This window comes from Melospiza melodia, chromosome 26 (assembly GCF_035770615.1).
Source record: "Melospiza melodia melodia isolate bMelMel2 chromosome 26, bMelMel2.pri, whole genome shotgun sequence".
In the NCBI taxonomy this organism is placed as follows: domain Eukaryota; kingdom Metazoa; phylum Chordata; class Aves; order Passeriformes; family Passerellidae; genus Melospiza; species Melospiza melodia.
The window spans coordinates 5,995,332-6,020,924 of NC_086219.1; the positions used below are offsets into that span (position 1 = coordinate 5,995,332).

Sequence of the window (25,593 nt, forward strand, 5' to 3'; positions counted from 1 at the left end):
TAGAGAGGTTGTTCCTGCCAGGAATCAGCTCCTGGATGCCCCAGGCTCCTGGGAGGCCAACAGGGACACATGGCTGGGGGGGCTCAAGGTGATCCTGAGCCTTTTATAAAACTGAGCTTTGCCCTCAGTCACACAGGGGGACACCAAGGGTGCTCTGCAGACAGAGCAGGCCAGGTGAGGATTTTGGGGGTTTTAATGCCCAAAGCAACACACCCTAGAGGAGGATGTGCATGTCCTACAGCAATGCCTCTCCTTGCAAAGCCCTGATCATTCCAGCACCGTTTCTGGCTTTGTAAACACAACAGGCTCAGTTTTAAAGGGAAAAGCTTCTCCCCTCTGTGCCATGAGCCCCTGGGAGAGCAGAGCTCCTGGCCTTTCCTCCCTAATCCAAAAAGGCTTTTTCTGGTGTGGTTCTGAGGACTCTGAGGAACTGGAACCAAGGAGCCCAGGAGGGACAAAGCCTCCTCAGGTCAGGATTTTGGGGGTTTTAATGCCCAAAGCAAGGTAGGGATCCCCTGTGAGGGAAGTGACTATGAGGGGAACAGAGCTGCAGTTGGGGGAGAGGGCAGAGCACCTCAGTCACTGCTCTGCAGGAAAAGGAATCCCAGAATCCTTGAGGTTGGAAAAGCCCTCAGGACCATCGAGTCCAACCTGTGCCCAATGCTCTCCTTGTCCCCAGCCCAGTGAGTGCCACCTCCAGGACTTCCTTGGACACCTCCAGGGATGGGCACTCCAACCCTCCCTGGGCAGTTCCAAGGCCTGAGCACCCTCCTTATGCAGAAATTCCTCCTGGTGTCCACCCTGAGCTCCCCTGGCCCAGCCTGAGGCCGTTCCTCTGCTCCTGTCCCTGTTCCCTGGAGCACAGCCCGACCCCCCCGGCTGTCCCCTCCTGTCAGGAGCTGTGCAGAGCCACAAGGGCTCCCCTGAGCCTCCTTTGCTCCAGGATGAGCCCCTTTTCTGCTCCCTCAGCCTCTCCTGGGGCTCCAGCCCCTTTCCAGCTCCATTCCCATCCCTGGACACGCTCCAGCCCTTCCAGAACTGAGGGGTCCAGGACTGGACACAGCTGATGACCCTGAACTGAAGGAGCTGCACAATCTGCACTCACAGAGGGTTTAAATGCACACACGAGGAGCTCCCTGCTATTCCCACACCTCTGATTATTCCTCAGATTCCCCCAAGCCCTTGGTCAGCCCTGCTCCTGTCCCAGTGGGATTCATTCCTCGAGTGCCAGTTTGGCTCTGGTTTGTGGCTGTGCCCAGATGGGACCTGTGAGATCCTGGAGATCCTGTGGGATCCTGTGGGATCCTGTGGGACCCTGTGAGATCCTGGAGATCCTGTGGGATCCTGTGGGATCCTGTGGGACCCTGTGGGACCCTGTGGGATCCTGGAGATCCTGTGGGATCCTGTGGGACCCTGTGGGATCCTGGAGATCCTGTGGGATCCAATGGGATCCTGTGGGACCCTGTGGGATCCAGCACCACCCCCCTCCTCGGGAAGCCCACTCAGTCCTTCCCTGCATCTCCTTCAGCTCCACAAAGCTCCCAGAGCTGAGGAGATCCCAGCTGAGGAATTCAGCACCGTGAAACTCCAGCGACTGTTTGGGAAATTGTTTTGAAAACTCGCTGCTGTTTTCTAGAAGGGGCAGATGAAAACAAGGCTGGGCTTTTTAGCTCGGGGCAAGGGTTTTGCACAGCTTTGTCAAGGCCAAACCTCTCTGCTCCGGGAGCATCGGGGAGGTTTCTCCACCAGGACCACATCTGACACCAGGAGTCTCTGCCGAGCCTCTCCTGCCTCCTTCGGGCTGTTGCTTTTGTTGACACAACACCATCAAAGGCACCTTCCCCTCAGTCACAAAGGGAAACTGATCCTCCCACTCCCATGCAGGGGGCTGGGGCAGAGCTGAGCCGCTGGCAGAGGGGTTTTTTTGGGTTTTACTGCGTCCTGCTAAGGCCACCCAGGAGGTTTAGGCACAAACTCCAGGCTGGAGCAGGAGGGAGATCAGCCATGGACTGACACTGAGGGCAGAGGGGATCAAAGCCTCAAGGAGGAGCTCTGCCTCCAAGCCTGGTTTGATCCCCAAATCCTCAGGAAGATGAGAAACTTTCCAATCTCCCCAGGGACAGGAAGAGCAGGAGAGAGGGAGAGAGGTCCTGGGGAGGTGCCCGTGCTGGGGCAGGGTGGCCCAGGGCAGCAGCAGCAGGAGCAGGAGCAGGAGCAGGAGCAGCAGGAGCAGGAGCAGGAGCAGGAGCAGGAACAGGAGCAGGAGCAGCAGCAGGAACAGGAGCAGGAGCAGGAGCAGGAGAAGGAGCAGGAGCAGGAGCAGGAGCAGGAGAAGGAGAAGGAGAAGGAGAAGGAGCAGGAGCAGGAGCAGGAGCAGGAGCAGGAGCAGGAGAAGGAGAAGGAGCAGGAGCAGGAGCAGGAGAAGGAGAAGGAGAAGGAGAAGGAGCAGGAGCAGGAGCAGGAGCAGGAGCAGGAGCAGGAGCAGGAGCAGCAGGAGCCTCCTCCCAGCAAAAGGAAAAGCAGAACCTCGGGGCTCCTGAACCCCTGTGGGATCAGAGAGGGATATCCTGGCCTGGCTGAGGGAAACACACAGGGACAGGAGGGACAGGGCCCCTCCAGCCCTCCTGCCTGCCCAGGTGGGAGCATTGGGGGATGATAAAACACACCCTGGAGGAGGATGTGCATGTCCTACAGCAATGCCTCTCCTTGCAAAGCCCTGATCATTCCAGCACCATTTCTGGCTTTGTAAACACAACAGGCTCAGTTTTAAAGGGAAAAGCTTCTCCCCTCTGTGCCATGAGCCCCTGGGAGAGCAGAGCTCCTGGCCTTTCCTCCCTAATCCAAAAAGGCTTTTTCTGGTGTGGTTCTGAGGACTCTGAGGAACTGGAACCAAGGAGCCCAGGAGGGACAAAGCCTCCTCAGGTCAGGATTTTGGGGGTTTTAATGCCCAAAGCAAGGCAGGGATCCCCTGTGAGGGAAGAGACTGCGAGGGGAACAGACCTGCAGTTTGGGGTGAGGGCAGAGCACCTCAGTCACTGCTCTGCAGGAAAAGGAATCCCAAAATCCTGGAAAAGCCCCAGGACCATCGAGTGGACACAGCCTGGAGCAGCCCAGCAGGGCACTGGGGACATTGCCCATTCTGCCTGTGAGGTGTCCCTGCAGGATGTGGACAGGAGGCTCAGGTGGTGCCAAAGCACCTGGGGCCCTCTGGGAGCCTCCAGCAGCTTCCCTGGCACAGGGAGGGTGGGAGCTCACCAGACCTGCATGGGAGCAGCACAAACCCTCCCTGCCAGCAGGGCAGCAGATCCAGGGATGGATCCAGGCATCAGCAAAGGCCTCAGCACAACCCCCTGCAGCTGCCATTGCATGAAGCTGTGGAATCATGGAATGCTCTGGGTTGGAAGGGCCCTTAAAGCCCATCCAGTACCAGCCCCACCATGGGCAGGGACACCTCCCACTGTCCCAGGGTGCTCCAAGCCCTGCCCAGCCTGGCCTTGGACACTTCCAATCCGTGCCAGGGCCTCATCCCCCTCACAGGGAACAATTCCTTCCCAATGTCCCATCTGACCCTGCCCTCTGGCATTCCAGGCCCTTGTCCAAAGTCCATCTCCAGCATTCTTGGAGCCCCTCCAGGTACTGAATGTCCTGCAACTCTCAGTTTCAAATGGGGTTTGGTTTCTTTCCTGGCTGTTCAGCCCATTTTTGGGGAGCACCAGGGACTCTCAGCACTGAAACCAGTGTGCTCCACCAGCTGGACTCTCAGGAGTGGAGCTGGATAAACAGATTCCAGCATAAACCACCCCCAGCCCTCCACCAAGATGCTCTGAGCACAGATGGACCCAAATTCCAACAACTGCCCAGGCTAACTGTGCAAGTGAGGGCAAGAAAAGCACCCCCAACATGGAAAAAGCCCCTGTCTGCCAGGGACCACCTAGCCTGGGACAGCACTGCAGCACATCCCACACGTGGGGCTGCAAATTATCCTGCTCCAACAGATCCTGCGTGGGATGGGAAGGGTGGGAACAGCTCCACAATGGCCAGGAGAGCTCCAGGGAGAAGAGCTGGGAGGCACCTTCCCAAAATAGAGATCCTGCTGCCTGCCACCCTCCTTTCCAGAGCTTCCAAGCCCACCAAAAGCTCTCCAGAAGAGCCAGGCACCAACTCTCTTGTGCTGCTCCAGCCCCATCCGTCACACGTCAAAGCCATTGTTTCAGATCTAAGCAAAAAAATACTTTGAAACCTCAAAAATTAGAGTTTTTTGAAGTAATTATCTCCCTCCTCCGTCTCTGAGACGAAAGAAACCCAAGCCAATTATTTCTTTGAAGGCTAAATATTTACTCCCAGATGAAGCAGCTCGGGCTGGAGGGGAATTATCCAGCTCTGATGTCATCTCATGCCTGGGAGCCAGAAAACCCGGATGAAAACAGGTAGGAACAAACAGCAACAACAACAACAAAAGGGTGTCTTCTCCTGGAAAAGCCTCTCAGGAAGGGATGGAGTTGTGCCCAAGACATTGTGCTCCCATTCCCTGCCCAGGGCTCCTTAGAGGAGATGCTGAATGAGGGCACACGGGGAGTGTGAGGGAAGCTCTCTGAGCAAGCCCTGGCCTTGGGGAAGAGCCAGAGTCTCATCCCAGAGCTCTGGAGTCTGTGGGGCAGGTGTGGGAACTCCTCCACAGCAATTAGCCTGCACACACAATGAGTGGTGATCGATCAATGTCAACTCTTCGGTTTTTCTTTTAAAAAGCCCTCTCCTGCCTTATTTACATCGCAGCATTTCAAAGCTCTGCCCCCTCCAGGCTCTCCTTTCCCAGGCAGGCGGTGCCACCCCCAGCTGGGGGCACCCAAAGGAAGAGTTGGAGCTGTGGGATCCCACCGGGGCTGACTCATCCCTTTGGAAAAGCAGGAACCAGAGCGTTCCCCGAGCCCGGCCTCCAGTTTCAGCTGATCCCATCTCAGCCATGACAGCGTGCAGGAACAGCTCCTCGGGGGATCTTCCCTTCCCTTCCCGTGGGACCCGGCCCCGCCACGCATTCCCACAGAGCCACAACATTCCCACAGAGCCACAGAGCCACAGAACCACAGAGCCACAACATTCCCACAGAGCCACAACATTCCCACAGAGCCACAGAGCCACAGAACCACAGAGCCACAACATTCCCATAGAGCCACAGAACCACAGAACCACAGAGCCACAGAGCCACAACATTCCCACAGAGCCACAGAGCCACGCATTCCCAGAGCCACAGAGCCACAGAACCACAGAGCCACGGAGCCACAGAACCACAACATTCCCACAGAGCCACAGAGCCACAGAGCCACAGAGCCACAACATTCCCACAGAGCCACAGAACCACAGAGCCACGCATTCCCACAGAGCCACAGAGCCACAACATTCCCACAGAGCCACAACATTCCCACAGAGCCACAGAGCCACAGAACCACAGAGCCACAACATTCCCACAGAGCCACAGAGCCACAACATTCCCACAGAGCCACAACATTCCCACAGAGCCACAGAGCCACAGAACCACAGAGCCACAACATTCCCATAGAGCCACAGAGCCACGCACTCCCACAGAGCCACAGAACCACGCACACCCACAGAGCCACAACATTCCCACAGAGCCACAGAACCACAGAGCCACAGAGCCACGCACTCCCACAGAGCCACAGAACCACAACATTCCCATAGAGCCACAATATTCCCATAGAGCCACAGAACCACAGAACCACAGAGCCACAGAGCCACAACATTCCCACAGAGCCACAGAGTCACAACATTCCCACAGAGCCACAGAACCACAGAGCCACAACATTCCCACAGAGCCACAACATTCCCACAGAGCCACAGAACCACAGAGCCACAGAGCCACAACATTCCCATAGAGCCACAGAGCCACAACATTCCCACAGAGCCACAGAGCCACAACATTCCCACAGAGCCACAGAGCCACAACATTCCCATAGAGCCACAGAGCCACAATATTCCCATAGAGCCACAGAACCACAGAACCACAGAGCCACAGAGCCACAACATTCCCACAGAGCCACGCATTCCCAGAGCCACAGAACCACAGAGCCACGGAGCCACAGAGCCACAACATTCCCACAGAGCCACAGAGCCACGGAGCCACAGAGCCACAGAACCACAGAGCCACAACATTCCCACAGAGCCACAGAGCCACGGAGCCACGCACTCCCACAGAGCCACAACATTCCCACAGAGCCACAGAACCACAGAGCCACGCATTCCCACAGAGCCACAGAGCCACAACATTCCCACAGAGCCACAACATTCCCACAGAACCACAGAGCCACAGAGCCACGCACTCCCACAGAGCCACAACGTTCCCACAGAGCCACAACATTCCCACAGAGCCGCTCTTGGGGAGCACCACCACGGGCTCAGGGCTCTGGGATGGGCTCTGTGGGGCACTGGGGACAGGGCAGGGCAGGGTGTTCCAGGCATCTTTTCATTAAAAATCTTTCCTTAAGGTTTTTTCCTCCTGAGAAGCTGAGAGGCTTCAGGAATAAAATGTAAATAATGGTTATCTGCTGCTGTGGAATGCAACAGGTGCATCTGGGATTGGTCTCGTGTGGTTGTTTGTAATTAATGGCCAATCACAGTCAGCTGGCTTGGACAGAGAGTGAGGCAGCTGCCTTTGTTATCATTCATTCCTTTCTATTCTTAGCTTAGCCAGCCTTCTGAGATGAACCTTTCCCTTCTATTATTTTTAGTATAGTTATAATGTAATATATATAATAAAATAATAAATCAAGCCTTCTGAACATGGAGTCAACATTCTTGTCTCTTCCCTCACCTGAAAACCCCTGTGAACACTGTCACAGAATGGATGGGCTCCATGGGGCACAGGGGACAGGGCAGGGATGGGCACTGGGGACAGGACAGGGCAGGGATGGCTCTGTGGGCACTGGGGACAGGACAGAGCTCCCTGGGCTGCAGGAATCCACAGCCTGGGGCAAAGAGCTCAGCAGAGCCCAGGAGCTGTGTGTGCATCCTCCCCTCTGCAGCCCCAGCAGGCCAGGAGCTCCTTTGGAGGACTGGGGTTTGCTTTCTCCTCTTTTAAATCCACAACACCCCAATTCTCCCCTGTGGGAATCCCACAGGGGCTGTGGGACACAAAACCAGAACTCCAAGGAAGTGTGGGTGGATGTCCAAGCACCAAGGGAGGTGTTCACAGCTGGAAATTCCCAGGTGACAGCAGCACTTGGGATGTGTCCCCAGTCCCTCTCCAGCTCTCCTGGAGCCCCTCAGGCACTGCAAGGGGCTCTGAGGTCACCCTGGATCCTTCTCTTCTCCAGGTGAACGCCCCCAGCTTTCCCATCTCTCTGTATCCATCTCCACCACTTGTCTCCTTATCCCCTGCATTTTGGAGGACTTCAAGTGCTCCAGACTTTAAACAATATCTGAGCAGCCCACAATACTTGGGGCACATGAATTCTGTGCCCAACAAGGAATGCTGCTGGATGCTGAGCTCCTTTTCTCTTTCCTCCTGCCAAAACAGCTGCTCCAACACTGATTTCTTTCCCTGCCCCAAGAGCTTCCCCCAGTTCTTCTGCTTTCCTCAAAGTTATTTTAGTGGAATTCAGAAATTAAAAGGAAAAAAAACCAAACTGTTGTGGGTGACATTTCCAGCACAAAAAAAAAAAAAAAAAAAAACAGTGTGGGAAATAATCTGTGGTGTTTTCCTGCCCTCTGAGGGTGCCTGGACAGCAGGAAGGAACCTGCTTTCCCACGCTCTCCCACCTGCACGGGCTTGTCTGCCCCACCCCCCAAAATACCTGCAGTGGGAGCCACTGCAATGAGCAAAGAAAATCTCAGCTCTGGGACAGTGATCTCAGCTTTGGGACAGTGACTCTCACCATGGAATCACAGAATGGGACCTCAAACACACCCAGTGCCATGGGCAGGGACACCTTTGCTATCTCAGGGTGCTCCAGCCTGGCCTTGGACTCTCCCAGGGATCCAGGGGCAGCCACAGCTGCTCTGGGCACCTGTGCCAGGGCTGCCCACCCTCACAGGAACAATTCCTAATTCCCAATATCCCATCTGACCCTGCCCTCTGGCACTGGGAGCCATTCCCTGTGTCCCTTGTCCCCAGTCCCTCTCCAGCTCTCCTGGAGCCCCTTCAGGCCCTGCAAGGGCTCTGAGCTCTCTCTGGAGCTGCTCCTCTCCAGGCTGAACAATCCCAATTTCTCAGATTCCTCCAGGCTGAACAATCATCACATCACATCACATCACATCACATCACATCACATCACATCACATCACATCACATCACATCACATCACATCACATCACATCACATCACATCACATCACATCACATCACATCCTTCTCAGCCTACTGCAGCATGAACAATCCCAAGCCAGCCTTCCCCAAATTAACAATCCAAACTCAGCCTTCCCTAAATGAATAATAAATGAACAATCTCAACTCAGCCCTCCCCAACTGAACAATAAATGAACAATCACAACTCAGCCCTCCCCAATTGAACAATAAATGAACAATCCCAACTCAGCCCTCCCCAAATGAACAATAAATGAACAATCCCAAATCAGCCCTCCCCAAATGAACAATAAATGAACAATCCCAACTCAGCCCTCCCCAAATGAACAATAAATGAACAATCCCAACTCAGCCCTCCCCAAATGAACAATAAATGAACAATCCCAACTCAGCCCTCCCCAATTGAACAATAAATGAACAATCCCAACTCAGCCCTCCCCAAATGAACAATAAATGAACAATCCCAACTCAGCCCTCCCCAATTGAACAATCCCAACTCAGGCTTCCCTAAATGAACAATAAATGAACAACCCCAACCCAGCCTTCCCCAAATGAACAATTCCAATTCTCTCAGCCCTCCTCAAGCTGAACAATCCCAACTCAGCCCTCCCCAGGCTGAACAATTCCAACCCAGCCTTGCCCAAATGAACAATCCCAACTCAGCCTTCCCCAGGCTGAACAATCCTGATTTTCTCAGCCTCATCACCTCAGGCTCTGGTGGCTGCAGGGAACATCCCTCACCCTGCACGACAGGGACCAGCTGCTCCCCTGAAACCCCCCCAAGGTGGTGCTGAGGACTCAGACTGTGCCCCAAACCCCACATTTCTCCAGGATGCCGCCCAAACCCGGTGGGATGAGGCTCAGACATGCCCAGAACCACAGAACTGAGCCCTGGGAGGAGGGAGGGGGGAGCTGCAGGGCTCACCTGAGGCCAGGGGCCGGATCCACTCCTTGCTGTTGAGGTCCAGTCTCCAGAGGTCGTTGAAGGCGGCGTTGCAGCTGCTCTGGGTGCAGCCCCCGAACACGTACATGGACTGGTTGGGGTCGTAGTAACACGCACCTGCAAGGGAGCACAGCCCTGTCACTGCTGATCTGTGTGCCCCACAGCCCTGGCACTGCTGATCTGTGTCACCCACAGCCCTGGCACTGCTGTCCCCACAGCCCTGTCACTGCTGTGTGCCCCACAGCCCTGTCACTGCTGATCTGTGTGCCCCACAGCCCTGGCACTGCTGATCTGTGTGCCCCACAGCCCTGTCACTGCTGATCTGTGTGCCCCACAGCCCTGGCACTGCTGATCTGTGTGCCCCACAGCCCTGTCACTGCTGATCTGTGTGCCCCACAGCCCTGGCACTGCTGTCCCCACAGCCCTGGCACTGCTGATCTGTGTGCCCCACAGCCCTGGCACTGCTGTCCCCACAGCCCTGGCACTGCTGATCTGTGTGCCCCACAGCCCTGGCACTGCTGATCTGTGTCACCCACAGCCCTGTCACTGCTGATCTGTGTGACCCAGAGCCCTGGCACTGCTGATCTGTGTGACCCAGAGCCCTGGCACTGCTGTCCCCACAGCCTTGGCACTGCCCTGTGCCCCACAGCCTCATCACTGCCCTGTGCCCCACAGCCCTGTCACTGCTGATCTGTGTGCCCCACAGCCCTGTCACTGCTGTGTGACCCAGAGCCCTGGCACTGCTGTCCCCACAGCCCTGGCACTGCTGTCCCCACAGCCCTGGCACTGCTGATCTGTGTGACCCACAGCCCTGGCACTGCTGTGTGACCCAGAGCCCTGGCACTGCTGTCCCCACAGCCCTGGCACTGCTGTGTGACCCAGAGCCCTGGCACTGCTGATCTGTGTGCCCCACAGCCCTGGCACTGCTGTCCCCACAGCCCTGGCACTGCTGTGTGACCCAGAGCCCTGGCACTGCTGATCTGTGTGCCCCATAGCCCTGGCACTGCTGTCCCCACAGCCCTGGCACTGCCCTTTGCCCCACAGCCCTGTCACTGCTGTGTGACCCAGAGCCCTGGCACTGCTGTGTGACCCACAGCCCTGGCACTGCTGATCTGTGTGCCCCACAGCCCTGGCACTGCTGTGTGACCCACAGCCCTGGCACTGCCCTGTGCCCCATAGCTCTGTCACTGCTGATCTGTGTGACCAAAGATCCTGTCACTGTCCTGTGCCCCACAGCCCTGTCACTGCTGTGTTACCCACAGCCCTGGCACTGCCCTGTGCCCCACAGCACTGCCACTGCTGTCCCCACAGCCCTGGCACTGCCCTGTGCCCCACAGCCCTGTCACTGCTGATCTGTGTGCCCCACAGCCCTGTCACTGCCCTGTGCCCCACAGCCCTGTCACTGCTGTCCCCACAGCCCTGGCACTGCTGATCTGTGTGACCCACAGCCCTGTCACTGCCCTGTGCCCCACAGCCCTGTCACTGCCCTGTGCCCCACAGCCCTGTCACTGCTGTCCTCACAGTCCTGTCACTGCCCTGTGCCCCACAGTCCTGCCATTGCCCTGTGTCCCACAGTCCTGTCACTGCTGATCTGTGTGACCAAAGATCCTGTCACTGTCCTGTGCCCCACAGCCCTGTCACTGCTGTGTTACCCACAGCCCTGGCACTGCCCTGTGCCCCACAGCACTGCCACTGCTGTCCCCAGAGCTGCTATCACTGCTGTCCCCACAGCCCTGTCACTGCTGATCTGTGTGACCAAAGATCCTGTCACTGCCCTGTGCCCCACAGCCCTGTCACTGCTGTCCCCACAGCCCTGTCCCTGCCCTGTGTCCCACAGCCCTGTCACTGCTGTCCCCACAGCCCTGTCCCTGCCCTGTGTCCCACAGCCCTGTCCCTGCCCCGTGTGCCCCCCCAGCTCAGGCCTTTCCTCCCTGCAGAACAGCAGCCAGCCTGCCCCAGCTCCCCAGAACCACAGGGCATCCCCGAGCAGGGTGAAGCTCCAGCAAGAACCTTCCCAAGAGGATTATCCCTCGGGCAGAGCTGCTCCTCAAAGTGCAGAGAAAACTGCCTTAGAGGCCTGGAATTAATGAGCTTAGCTGTGATTAAAGCACTGAGCTCACTGACCTGCCCTGAGCTGGATCACAGAGCTCACAGACCCCTCTGCACCCAGCCCTGGGCTCTGTTCTCTTGTCAGGATTTCACCCCAGCTCATTCAGAGCCCCACTAAAACCCAGCATCATCCAGGGGCATTCCCTCTTTGGTTTTAGGGTTTCTTTGGGTGGAAAACACAGAATGGATTTAGTTGGGGTTTTTTTTATGTCCCAACAAAATTCAGTGACCCTCAGAGTTTCAGCACTGCAGAAGTGGCTTATCTTTGGAAAGGAATCAGTGATTCTGGTGTTTGAAGGCACTGATGCTCAGGGAGAGCAGAGCTCTGGCTCTGAGCCCCCTGTGGGAAAGGATGAGGCAGCCAGATGGGGAACAGGGAGGGAACACCACGTCTGACATCCCCTCAGAGACACCCAAGAGCTCTTGGCCCCAAAACAAATCCCATGGAAGTGTCTGCAGCACCCAGGTACCTCTGGCCAGAGGGAACTGAAACACGGATTAGGGAGGGTTTGCTCAGCTTGTCTGCCTTGGAGGCTGGGCAGAATTGTGGATTTCCCATAAAATTCCATGTGGGATAACCCCCCCACAGCAAAATCACTGAGATTGTGCTGTCCTACTTCTTTTTAGAGTCATTTTAAGCAGCTGAAGGTAAGGAAGGCTGAGCAGCTTGAGGGGAAAAAATAGGGAAAATCAGGAAAAAGCAAGCACAGTGAAAAGCTGAAGTTTATTCCAGCCTGTGGGAATTCCACATGGGATTGTTGGGGCTGCTCTGGACTCTGATGATTCTTGTGGATCCAGCTCAGGATATTAGATATAAACTATCTATAAACATATCATGGAATACATGATATGTTTATACATAGTTTATATCAGGTGTAGAATAAATCAGAGAGAAATTGTGCATGCCCCTGATTGTTTTAGGGTTTTTTTTTGGGTGGAAAACACAGAATGGATTTAGTTGGGGGTTTTTTTATGTCCCAGCAAAATTCAGTGACTCCTGGAGATTCAGCACTGCAGAAGTGGCTTATCTTTGGAAAGGAATCAGTGATTCTGGTGTTTGAAGACACTGATGCTCAGGGAGAGCAGAGCTCTGGCTCTGAGCACACTCCTGACTGCCCTGCCCTGAGCAATGAACCAAAGGAGATTTCCAACAGGAGTGGCTGATAGCCAGAGCAGAGCTGACTGGGGAGGGAAACCAGATGGAAAGCACATTCCCTTCACCATCATCGAAGAACATTGACTTCTGAACCTCAGAGAACATGAAATAAATTCACCCATCCCAGTTCAAGGGTTGTATTTCCCACTGGAGAGATTGGAAGGAGCTGGCTGGGCTGTAAATCCCATTCCCACATGGTTCTTGGGTTGGAGGGTGACAGCCCTTGGTGTTGGACACCGTCAGGGACCCAGGGGCAGCCAGAGCTTACAGGGAACAATTCCTGCCCAGTATCCCATCCAGCCCTGCCCTGAGGCAGTGGGAGCCATTCCCTGTGTCCTGTCCCTCCATCCCTTGTCCCCAGTCCCTCTCCAGCTCTCCTGGAGCCCCTTCAGGCCTTGGAAAGGGCTCTGAGCTCTTCCTGGAGCCTTCTCCAGGTGAACACCCCCAGCTTTCCCATCTCCTCCCATCTCCATCTCCACCTCTATCTCCTCCCCCCCTCAAACGCCATTGTCCTGCCCTTTGCAGTGCAGAGCCTGAGCAGCCAAAAACCCGGGGCTATTGAGCAAGGCTGGGTGCTGGGAGGAGCTGCAGCCCTGCTCCAGGAGCAGCCCATCCTGTAAAACAAACATTCCAGCTCTCACCGCTCCCGTGGGTTCCTCAAACCCACAAACTGCTGTAATTACTCATCTCCGTGGTGCCACCAACCCCAGGCTCCTTGGAAACAAAAACAATAAATCAATGCTTAAAATTAGTCACTCCTCCAGCAGAGGATCGATATCCCTGGCACAAGGGTCGGCATTCCTTTGCTGCTTTTCCGTTTCTGCATTCCCGAGCCTCCTGACATCTCTTTCCGACTGCGGGCAGTGATTTCACCCCGTGACTCATCGCCCTGCTATGACCTCGCAGGTTCATACATAAAACAGCTCGGTGACTCCTGTGAACATCACCCAAAAATCCCCAAACACGGAGGATTCCTGACCCCGAACACTCAGCATTATTGATGTTTCACATCCTGCAGTTCTGGAAAGGTGACAGCCCGTCCACAGTTTGTTCTCAGCGGTGTGATCCCCGCCAGGCTGAGCCTTCCATTCATTATTCCTTATCAAGCACTTCTGCCATTCCTCCCTTCAGGACTCAGAGCAGACAGGTTGACCTCCAGCTGCTTAGAATTCCCCTCCTTGTCCGTTTGTGCTCCCTTTGAGAACTTCTGGGACAGTTCTAACAATTCCTGGAAGCGACAGCGAGCCCCAGCCAGGGCTTTGATGGCAGCACTGACTCGTGCCTGGGCGGTGACGTCTTTCCACAAAAACCAGCAAACCACTCATCCCTCTAGAAGGGCTCTGTGACTCCTGCCTGCTCCCTTCTCACTTCCCAAACTCCTGTTCCCTCCACCTCAGCTCACTGTCATCCCGTGGGATTTTAGGTGACAGTTCATGGTTTTGCCTTTAGGAACTGACGATTTGTAGCTCGGCTTTAAGGCTGGGCAGCGAACGCTGCTGCAGGGAAAGCAGAGGCTGCAGATCTGGGCAGCTGCTCACAAACCAATCCGTTTAAGTCAGCAAACAAGTTAATCCAGATTAGCTTTGTGCCCACAAAGTGCATTACTAACGCTGCCGTGGCCACCGGGGCCGGGCAGAGCCGGGGCACTGTCACCGAGCGAGGCTAATACGGATTACACGCTCCGAGGGCAGGGGATTTAGGGAGACAACTCACTCTGCAGCCAGGAAGCCCGTGGCAGGCAGCAGGATAAAGCAAAGAGCACACAGCGCTCTTTGGGGCAGCTCTGAGCCTTTTCCAGGCAATTTCTAGCTGGCCTGAGCACTCAGCAGTGGCAAAACCGCTGCTAAAATTGAAGGGAAATACACGCAAGTGTGAAGTCGTTAATAAGCACTTCAGTAAGGTTGCTAAAAATGAGCTGTGAACTGCGGAGCCTTTTCATCCTCCAGGAAGGCCAGGGTATCTGGGCAGAGCACAATGACTTCACCAGAGCTCCCCGCAGCGTCTCCCGGACTTGTCTTGGCAGGAGGCAGCGCAGCGGCTGCCTCATCAATTATTGCTTGGGAAGATGAAAATGTGCTGCCTGCTGCTCCTGGAATGGCACGGCTTGCACCGTGTTTATCTTGCCTCAGAAAAATGCAATTTGCTTCCTGGAAGAGCTGTCCCCCAGAGGGCTCAGACTCTGTGCTGAAGTCACAGGATGGAATTTTTGTTGTGTTTTTTTTGCTGGAGCTGAGGCAGCTCAATGCTGCTGCACTCCAAAGAACAGGGATTATTTCAGTATCTTCCCCTCTGCGGCACTGTGTTTAGGGATCTTTTCTCTTCCTGTTCTCTTCCAGAATCTTGGAAGCAGGGGAAGAATTCACCCAAACATTGAGTGGTGCTGTTGACTGAATTGCTCCCTTTTGTCAGCAAATCCACCTGCAGCTCTGCTCAGTTTGAGCCCAGCACATTGAGAATTCCCAGTTTTCCTCACAGATGTAGAGGACCTGTACCAGCAGCTGCTGCACATCCCTGAGTGCTGCACTTCCCAAAACCCACTGGCTTTGATGGCAATGACTCCAGCCCAGGGGCTGAGGAGGACACAAAGGTCAGGCCCAGATCCTGGGGACAGCTCCAGGTCCTCAGCACAAGGACCCTGAGGGGCTGGAATGTGTACAGAGATGGGAATAGAGCTGGGGAAGGGGCTGGAGCACCAGGAGAGGCTGAGGGAGCTGGGAAGGGGCTCAGCCTGGAGGCTCAGGGGGCCCTTGTGGCTCTGCACAGCTCCTGACAGGAGGGGACAGCCCAGGGGGTCGGGCTGTGCTCCAGGGAACAGGGACAGCACAAGGGCAGCAGCCCTTGCTGTGCCAGGGGAGATTTAGGTTGGATACTGTGAAAATCCCTTCATGGAAAGGGGGTCAGGCACTGGCACAGACTGCCCAGGGCAGTGCTGGAGTCACCATCCCTGGCTGTGGCACTTGGGGACACATTTCAGTCAAGGGCTGACCCCGTGATCTGGGAGAGTTTTCCAGCCTGGGGAGCTGCAGAACGATCCCTGCACAGCCAGGAAGACACAATCCCATCCCCCTTCCACTCCATCAACACCTCCCAGGATCAATGAGCCTGCCAGGACCAGCAGCTCCCAAATCCCTGCTCTTGTGGTGAGCATTGGCACAACCATGGGCTGAACACTGCGGAGATGGGCACGTGTGGCACTGCCAGCCCCCAGCGAGGCAGCTCCCATTGGGATTCCAGGGGATGGCACTGCCAGCCTCTGAGAGAAGCAGCTCCCAGGGGGACTCCAGGGGATGGCACTGCCAGGTCCCAAGGGAGGCAGCTCCTATGGAGACTCCAGGGCATGGCATTGCCCATTGGGATTTCAGAGGATGGCACTGCCAGCCCCTGATGGGAGTGGGATTTTAGGGAATGGCACTGCCAGCCCCTGAGGAAGGGGAAGCTCTCATTGGGATTTCTTAGGATGGCATTGCCAACCCCTGATGGGAGGGACATTCCAGGGGATGGCACTGCCAGGTCCCAAGGGAGGCAGCTCCTATAGGGATTCCAGGGGATGGCACTGCTCATTGGGATTTCAGAGGATGGCACTGCCAGCCCCTGATGGGAGTGGGATTTTAGGGAATGGCACTGCCAGCCCCTGAGGAAGGCAGCTCCCAGTGGGATTCCAGGGGATGGCACTGCCAGCCCCCAAGGGAGGAAGCTCCCATTGGGATTTCTTAGGATGGAATTGCCAACCCCTGATGGGAGGGACATTCCAGGGGATGGCACTGCCAGGTCCCAAGGGAGGCAGCTCCTATGGGGACTCCAGGACATGGTACTGCCCATTGGGATTCCAGAGGATGGCACTGCCAGCCTCTGAGAGAAGCACTCCCATTGGGATTCCAGGGCATGGCACTGCCCATGGGGACCCCAGGGGGTGGCATTGCCAGGTCCCAACGGAGGCAGCTCCTATAGGGATTCCAGGGGATGGCACTGCTCATTGGGATTTCAGAGGATGGCACTGCCAGTCCCTGATGGGAGCAGAATTGCAGGGGATGACACTGCCAGGTCCCAATGGAGGAAGCTCCCAGTGGGATTCCAGGGCATGGCACTGCCCATGGGGGACTCCAGGGGATGGCACTGCCAGCCCCTGAGAGAGGCAGCTCTCAGTGGAGCTCCAGGGGATGGCACTGCCCGTGGGGACTCCAGAGATGGCACTGCCAGCCCCCGAGAGAGGCAGCTCTCAGTGGGGCTCCAGGGGATGGCACTGCCCGTGGGGACTCCAGGGGATGGCACTGCCTGTGGGGACTCCAGAGATGGCACTGCCAGCCCTCAGGGAAGCAGTCCCATGCAGGGAGGCAGTGCCAGGGCACTGCAGGATACTCACTGTGTGAGAAGCGCTGGGTGATGGGGGTGCCAGGGTAGGGGTAAGTGCGGCTCTCCCACTGGATGTTCCCTTCCTGCACTGCCTTGATAAAGCCGTGGTAGCACTGATGGGCCACACCTGGGGAGAGAACAACACTGTCAGCAAAGCTGGGAACTGCTGGGGGAGGTGGAACAGGAAAGCCTTATCAATATAATTGCCTGGCAGAAGATTTTGAGAAGATGGAAACTATAAGTGAGATTGAAATGAAAGCAAGCTTTGAGATACCTCAGTTACTAAACAACAGGAAAATAATGGCGTGGCCAGCTGAAGGTGATCCCCTTCTGATGGAACAACACCCTCTGCTTGCAGACAGGCCCAAGGCTCAGAGCAGACCCTACAGCTTGGCAGAAGGGGCCCAAAGAGGAATTTTTAGGGTTTAAAATGCAACACAGTATGGCAATGTAATGATTCTTATAGGCTGTATGTAAATGCTATAGGATTTGTATGTTGTACTAGATTGGTTCGTGACAATCAGAATATTCAACACAGAAGAAGATTTATTGTATTGTAATGGGAACATCGCTCTCTTACCCTCTTACTCTCTCACCCTCTCATCCTCTCTCCCCCTCTCTCCTCTCACTCCTGCTCCAGCTGTGTTTGGCAGCTCCCAGCAGGTCCCTGCACTTGGCCCTTTGCAATAAACCCCAAGTTCCACAACCTGGCTGCAGAGATCTCTCATCTCCATCTGTCCCGACCATCCTACCCCCGATGCTCCTACAGGGAACAAACTGTGCCTGCACGGTGACAGCAGCTGCAGAGCCCCGTGTTTGGGTTAGAACCACGCTGGGAATGTGGGGATTAAAGGAATAAAGACAAGGGAACTCTGCAAATGTGGAAGTCAGCAGCGTGCACCGGCCGGGTCACGACATCCTGGCAGCTCCAGTCGGGAAGCAGAGCCCTTGGAAAGGAAGGAAGGAAGCACTGGGGTGCTGTGGGGAGCTTGTGCTCAGCCCTCTGTGCTGCACCCTGTTCCCTCAGCACACCCCAAGGGGCAGCTCCCTTCTCTTGAGGAGCCTCAGTGCAATAATCAACTTGTGAGAGTGTGAATGCAGCTACTGGCCAGGGATCTGAAAGAAATCAGTGATAAAAATCAGCAGGGATGCTCCAAGGCTGCCACTAATTCTGGAATGGGCCAGAGGCTGCTCCATGAGGAGACAAAAGGGTCTGGAGAAGGTTTCTGGCAGCAGCAGCAGCTCAGCAGACACTTGGTGGCACCTGCACTGAGGATGCCACAACCTGCCAAGAGTTTTTCCCCAAGCCCTGTGCCAGGAACACCCCCAGCAAGAAATCCCACTCCGGGATACAAAGCAGGAAGGGGTTTTTAAAATAAAATATAAAGCCTGGGGTCCTTGAGGAGCTGATCCCTGAGAGTCACACGGGAAAGGCAATGTGAGCTCCAGGAGTGCACAGCAGATGTATCCTGGCAAACAGGAAAAATGAACCAGGAGAACACGAATCAATTGTTTACCTCAAGTGACCTCCCTGGGCACAGCTCACAGGTGGTGGCTCCAGAGCTTTCCTTGGCTGGAACTGCCCCAGAAGGGCCCAGCTGCCCTGCACCACCCGTCCCTGAGAGGTGACACAGCCCAAAGCCAGGCTGTGCTCACCCCTGGGCTCCAGGGATGTTTCCCACATCCCTCTGGGGTGACTCCCAGCTGTTTGTCCATCCCAGCTGCATCCCTTGCAGGCCATCCAGGAAACAGCCAAGCAGCCACTGGGAGCTGCAGCACTTGGGAAAGGCCCTTCCCCAGGGCTGGAGGCAGCTGCTGCCTCAAAAGGATGCACAAAAAAAGGGGATTTTGGGCCATGGGCCCTGCTGGGGTAGCTGTGGTTTTTAACCCCCAGCCTGTTCAGCTCTGGGCAGGGTGGGAAATGCCTGGGATCTTTCAGATGAGGAGAAATCCATAAATGAGCCATCACCTCACAATCTGCTAAGGGCATTCCTCACCTGACACCCACTCCTGTTTTCCAGAAGGAGCATGCTCCCCTTGTGCAGCAACCTGTCCCATTTCCTAGGACTGAACTGCTCTCCTCTGAAACTCCTTGCTTTTAAATGAAGCTCATGATTAAAGTGTGCACCCAACAGAATGGTACCAGAAATCACCCAGTGTATTAAAATAAAATGAAGCAGAAGGTTCTGCTTGTATCCTTGTCCAAATTTTCCCTCCTTATTTGCTGTATCATACTTTTCCAGCATTAAAATACCCCCCCAAGGCTCTGGAATGAGTGTGCAGAGGCAAAGGAAGGATCTGTGTCTCTGGGCTACTCTTCCAGGAAGCTGGAACATGCACATCTCTACTCATGCAGATTTTATGCTGCACTTATCTCCAGCAGAGCTGTAAGAAGCAGAGCCAGGGCTGTTGGAAGCAGCAGCTTTGGGAATGTTCATTACTGAGCAAGAGGCAAATGAAGTGCAATTAAAACCCCATCAGCCATGGGACACTGGCAGGGGCTCTGGGGAGGAGGCTGCAATCCAAGATCACCAGTGCAGCACTGGGAGCACTCAGAGGCAGCAGAGGAGCTGCTCTGTCCTGGGGCTTGGGCTTTGGTTTAGTTTGGGCTGGAAGGGACCTCAAAGCTCATCCAGCTCCAACCCCTGCTAAGGTGGGACCTTCCCCTAAAGCAGGGCACTCCAAGCCATGTCCAGTCTGGCCTTGGACACTTCCAGCATGGGAATTCATGGCCTTTCTGGGTTTTCTATGCTGAGGGGTTCAATTCTGCACAGCTCCAGGCCTGCTTTGAGCAAAGCCAGGGACCCCATGGCTGCTAGGGCTTCTCTGGGGTTTCACAGAAGTCAGATTTCAGAGTTTGAGGATAAAACAAGAGGAAAAGGTAAAAGAGAGCTGGGTTCCAAACCCCACAATCAGAGAAACTGCTGCCATCACTTGTACCTTTGATCAGTCGATACCACTGTTTGCAGACAAGGGCAGCGGTTTTGTGCTCCTGGTAGGGAGAGAGGAAGGACAGGATGTATTCCAAAACCTCTTCTGGCAGCTCCAGCATTGATCTGGAGCTGGGCCTGGGCTCCTCCACCTCCAGCTCGGCGTGGGGCTCTTCCTCCTGCTCCATCGTCCCTTCCACGGCGGCCTCCTCTGCATCCACGGCCATGAACCCGTCATCGTCACTGTCCGAGGAGCTGGCCATGGCATCCCACGTCACAGCTGCCAAAAGGGACAACAGGCAGGTCACAGGGAGCTCCAGGAACAGTCCTGGTCACTGTCTGAGGAGCTGGCCATGGCATCCCACGTCACAGCTGCCAAAAGGGACAACAGGGAGGTCACACGTGTCAGAACTCAGTGCATCCCTCTGGGTGTCCAGAGTTTCCAAGGACCCCGTCAGGGGGCTCAGAGACCCTGGCATGCTGCCCAGAACACCTGGGAATTTGATTTTGACCCCTGGAGCAAGTTGCCAGCTTTGTATGAGGACATGAAAGTCACAGAGGTTCAAATAGTATAACAATAAAACGATCACAGGGTGAAAATGTAGATTTTAGGATTTTTGGTATGGGGGTTATGGGGACAAGATGGAGGAATTAGGGCATGTCCAGCCTTTCTTCTTCTTCTTGCTCTCCATTTTCTGCAGTGATGTTGGCACTTTGGGATTGGTTTAGAGTAGAAGTGCACTGTCTAACACAGGTGATGGGTATTGGGAATTAAGTGTAAATATGTTCTACGTAGTTTGTAGTATAAAAGGACAACACAGCAGATCTCAGCTGGGCAGAAAGAAAATTTTATAGATAAGAATTAATAAACAACCTCAAGACCAAAAAATGAAGAGTCCAGACTCGTTCTTCTATTGCATGGGTTGAAACAGAGACAGAAACAGAGACATCCTGCACATCTGGGGCAGCAATTAACAACCAAAACCTGAGAACACAGAGCACCAGGAGCACACTGAGAGCTGTGTGCCACACCAAAGGGCTCTGGGACACCAATCACTGAGTGCAGGAGGTGGTTTTGCAGTTTTGCAGCAGCTGAGGGTTTAGGAAGGGCTTTCCCAGGTCACTCCATCCCTTCCCACCCTGCTGCTGCCTGCAGTGGGGAGCAGAGAGCCAAAGCCAAACCCTGGAGCTGCTGCTCCCTCGCTGGGCAGGAGGAGACATCAGGAGACATCGCCCTGCCCTGCCCTGCCCTGCCCAGCTGGGATGGGGAAAGGATCCCTGGGGAACCTCACCCGAGCTGAGACAGGATCACAGGACATTTACAGTCCCTGTGGAACCTGTTCTGCCAGCCAGGCTGTTTTACCCCAAACAACTCCTTTGGGGGGGGAAAATGCCCTGCCTCCTTTTCAGCACCCTTTTCCCTTTATTTGTGAAATACCTGCACACAGCCCTGGCTGGCAGGAGGTGAGGAAAGCCAATCCCCCCAGGATTTATTGCTGATGGAAGGCTGGGAGAGCAGAGTTGTATCTCCAGCTATTCCCACCATCCCCAGTGTAAGGTGACACCTTGATGACAGAAAAGTATCATGAAATAAATCCACCTTAACGAGTGGCTGTGTCCAGTTTGGGCAGCTGGCCCTGTGTGAGGTTAAATCCATGCAAATCCAGACAAACAGCCTGTCCTGAGCACAGCAGCAGCACTGTTCCCTTCCAAGGTGGCTGAGTGGAGACCAAGGGAGCAGCAGCTCCCTCATTGCTCCTGGATCCTTAACCCAAACCACAGTAACAGCTCCTGGGGATGACATGGGGCTTTCTTTTCCAGAAATTCCCTTTTTATCCTTTCCTAGCATGAGGAAAGGACCCAAACCAGGGCAAGCTCCCCATTCTTTGGGTTCCTCCCAAGCCCACAAGGCAGAGGCTGCCCAGCCTTCCCCCAGCCCTGGACTGACCAGGATTATTGGAGACAAATGCACACAGTCCACAGGAGAAACCCAACCTGCAGCAGGCCAGGAAGCTAACCAAGACAGCCTTTCCCTAACATCCTCCAATATAAGAATATTATCATTATTTTTTCCAAATTCTAACTATCCCAGAAAATCTGGCTGGAAGGAATTGAAGTCATTGATGTCAGGGTTTAACTTGGGTTACCTAGCAGGATAAATACCCTGATACAGAAACACCCTGACACAGAAACACCCTGACACAGAAATACCCTGGTAACAAACCCCATGTTACACCACATCACCTTGGGACACTGACTGATTTATAAACGAGGTTTATTTCTCAGCAATAACCTGAGCTGCTGTTATAATCCAGGGTTTTCCCATGCCGTGGGAATGGCAGGTGGTGGAGACACAGAGTGGGAAAGCTTTCCATGGCAACCAATTCATGCCCAGGAAAGTGACAGGCGACAGCACCAGTCCCCAGCACTGTCAGGTTCCCTGAGGAAGCAGCTTTGGGAAATGCACAGGGCTGTCAATCTGTGGGAGGAACCACAGCAGAACCCAGCACGTTTCCCATGTCAGAAATCCCTGCTGGAGTCACTGTTGTGCAGGGGAGGCTTGTGCTGGTGTTCACAGGGGTTCTTGGAGTGGGGAAGAGATGAGGATCTGACTCCATGTTTCAGAAGGCTTGATTTATTGTTTTATTATATATATTACATTAAAATTATACTAAAAGAATAGAAGAAAAGGTTTCATCAGCAGGCTGGCTAAGGATAGAATAGGAAAGAATGATAACAAAGGCTTGTGGCTCGGATCGAGAGCCTGAGCTAGCTGACAGTGATTGGCCATTAATTACAAACATCCAACATGAGCCAATCACAGATCTACCTGTTGCATTCCACAGCAGCAGATAATCAATGTTTACATTTTGTTCCTGAGGCCTCTCAGCTTCTCAGGAGAAAAAATCCTAAGGAAAGGATTTTTCATAAAAGTTGTCTGTGACAGAGGCTGGAACCCAAAATCTGTGACAGGGGCACTGCTGCTGCTGCTGCCAGGAACCTGCCTCACACAGAACAGGCACGAGCTCCCAGGGACTGAGGGAAAGGAAAACTGGAGTTGTGCTAAAAAATATGAAAGAATGGAGGGTTGGGCCTTTTCCAAGCAAAGGCATCTGTGGCTGGGAAGTGCCTGTGCTGGTTTCCATCCTGACACAGGATGCCAGTGCTCCAGGCTGGAATGGGGTTGTGCTCCTGCCCAGGAAGGGGCTGTGCCCAGGATGGGGCTGTGCCCAGGATGGGGCTGTGCTCCTGCCCAGGATGGGGCTGTGCCCAGGATGGGGCTGTGCCCAGGATGGGGCTGTGCTCCTGCCCAGGATGGGGCTGTGCCCAGGATGGGGCTGTGCCCCTGCCCAGGATGGGGCTGTGCCCAGGATGGGGCTGTGCTCCTGCCCAGGATGGGGCTGTGCCCAGGATGGGGCTGTGCTCCTGCCCAGGATGGGGCTGTGCCCAGGATGGGGCTGTGCCCCTGCCCAGGATGGGGCTGTGCCCAGGATGGGGCTGTGCTCGTGCTCAGGATGGGGCTGTGCCCAGGATGGGGCTGTGCCCAGGACGGGGCTGTGCCCAGGACGGGGCTGTGCCCAGGATGGGGCTGTGCCCAGGACGGGGCTGTGCCCAGGAAGGGGCTGTGCCCAGGATGGGGCTGTGCTCCTGCCCAGGACGGGGCTGTGCCCAGGACGGGGCTGTGCCCAGGATGGGGCTGTGCCCCTGCCCAGGACGGGGCTGTGCCCAGGCTGGGACTGAGCCATGCTCCATGCTTCAGGCTGGAATGGGGCTGTGCTCCTGCCCAGGATACAGAAGGACAGGAGGGTCTGTCCCTCCCTCCCTCCCTCCCAGCCTGGGATCATAGAGCAGCTCCCCAGGAGTCAGAGGTTTCACATCCTCAAGCCCTGCCAGAACCCTGAGCAGGAGTTTTTACTTCTGGCCCGGGGACAGTGGTGATGGACCAGGGGGCTGTCAGGACCTTCTGTGATCCCAACAACTTTTATTTGTGCTCTAAATAATGTCCAAATGCTGCTGGAGAGGGTAATGGGAAATGCAGGAATGCACACCCACCAGAAAGAGGTGTTTTCCAGCTAGTAAATCCCAATTTGGATCCTCTGGAGCAGGCTCAGGAATAACCCAACACAGCAGGCTGATCCCAGGCACAAACCACCAAAAATCATCTTTAGAACAGTGGGAGGAGGCCCAAATAGCATATCTGAGGATGGAGAAGCTCCACTGAGTTTTGTCTGCTCTTCCCAAGCCACTTGGTAATATTATAAATATTCCAAAGCATCTCCTTGGGTAAATCCTTGTTTCCTAAATGTTTGAACAGAAGGAATAACCATCCTCAGAGTTTTCACACCCACGCCGTGTTCTTTTTTTGGAAGAAAACAAGGCCAGCAATAAACCCAGCTCCCAAAAGGCAGCTCATTGTCAAAATAACCCTCCAAGCTTGACCTTCCATGGATGTGGATTTTGTTTGGAAGGGCGGGCTGGGAATAACCAACCCTGGAATGTAAAGCAAAGCCCTGTCCTAAAACCCTGCTCCAATACAGAAAAAGGAAAAAGAACCCAGGCAGTTGGCAAGAATGAGCTAAAGCACTCCAGCAGCTCCTGCTGCCAGTTATTCAGCAGATCCATGAGGGAAAGTCCCACACCTGGAGTTTTACTGGTTATTCCAGAAGCAGAACTGAGTGTTCCTGCATTTTTGGGTGATGCAAGAGGAGCTCTCTCCCTCATCCTCCCTCTCCAGGTGCTCTCTGCTTGCACCACAATGGCTCCACTTTGTACCTGGGCTAAAATGAATCTCTGAGCACTCAAAAAGCTGCAACCAAGAGATTTAAGCAGTTGTGTCTCATCCCAAAGTGGCTGCAACCCAATTAACTCCGGGATCGGATTGAGCCCTGAAAACACTGACACACCCCCTAAACACCCCATGATATTCTGCACCCCAGAGCCCTGCTGGTCCCACAGAAATGCCTGTCTGTCCCAGCACTGGGAAGGATTTTGGGGTGCTCAGGGATCAGCCTGGACTGGAGCAAGGAGTGGCAGCTGCTCCAGGAAGCGCTGGAAGGGCAGCGCCGATGGAATCTCCCTGCCCTTTCCTGAGAGCTGCCAAAACATTCCATAATCCTTTTCCTCCTTCCAGAGCACTTCCATTTCCCCTCTCTCCCCTCCTGAAATTACTTAAGAACCTCCTGTTTATTCCTGAAGTAATTATCTGGAACAAACAGCTGAGGAATATTCAAATAAATATATATTAATTATATAAAAAATAACCCCACGGGGTTGAAGCACTGCTCCAAAGCTGCTCCTGCAAATCCCCTCCTGCTCCAAGGAGCTTTTCCTACCTGCAGGGCCCTCTCCTGGTCCCAAAGCTCAGGCCTGGGTGGCACTGGTGGCTCTCTCCTGAGCTGCCTCCTCCTCTCCACAACTGCTTCAGGAAGTGCTTGAACCTGCAGGGTTTTTGACCTGCCCTTTTCCCTCCTCTTTTTATGGATTTGATGGAAAAAAAGCCTCCAAGGGCAAGATGCTGAATGGCAATGAGAGGCTGAGCACTGATCCTGAGTCACTGCAGACACTGGGAATGCTCATTTCCACCAGGAACACAGGAATGCTCCCTCCAAGGAGGAGCTGCTGCTCCCACCAGGAAGGAAAGGAAAAAGGAAAGGAAAGAAAAAAGGAAAGGAAGAAAGGAAAGGAAAGAAAAAAGGGAAGGGGAAGGTTTGGGAAGGAAAGGAAAGGGAAAGGTTTGGGAAGGAAAGGTTTGGAAAGGTTTGGAAGAAAGGTTTGGAAAGGTTTGGAAAGGA

At 54.6% G+C, this 25,593-nt stretch overlaps 1 protein-coding gene across 2 annotated transcripts in view; it reads right to left on the reverse strand.

Annotated features, from left to right (window-relative positions):
• Positions 1-25,593, reverse strand: part of FBXO42 (F-box protein 42) — a 59,244-nt gene that overhangs the window by 19,116 nt on the left and 14,535 nt on the right. For both annotated transcript variants that reach the window (XM_063176839.1, XM_063176838.1), the window contains exons 2-4: positions 19,812-20,081; positions 16,882-16,998; positions 9,239-9,373 (exon numbers count right to left, since the gene is read on the reverse strand). In XM_063176839.1, coding sequence (XP_063032909.1) covers positions 9,239-9,373; positions 16,882-16,998; positions 19,812-20,064 — 505 coding nt within the window. In that variant the 5' untranslated portion in view covers positions 20,065-20,081. The remainder of the gene's footprint in view (positions 1-9,238; positions 9,374-16,881; positions 16,999-19,811; positions 20,082-25,593) is intronic.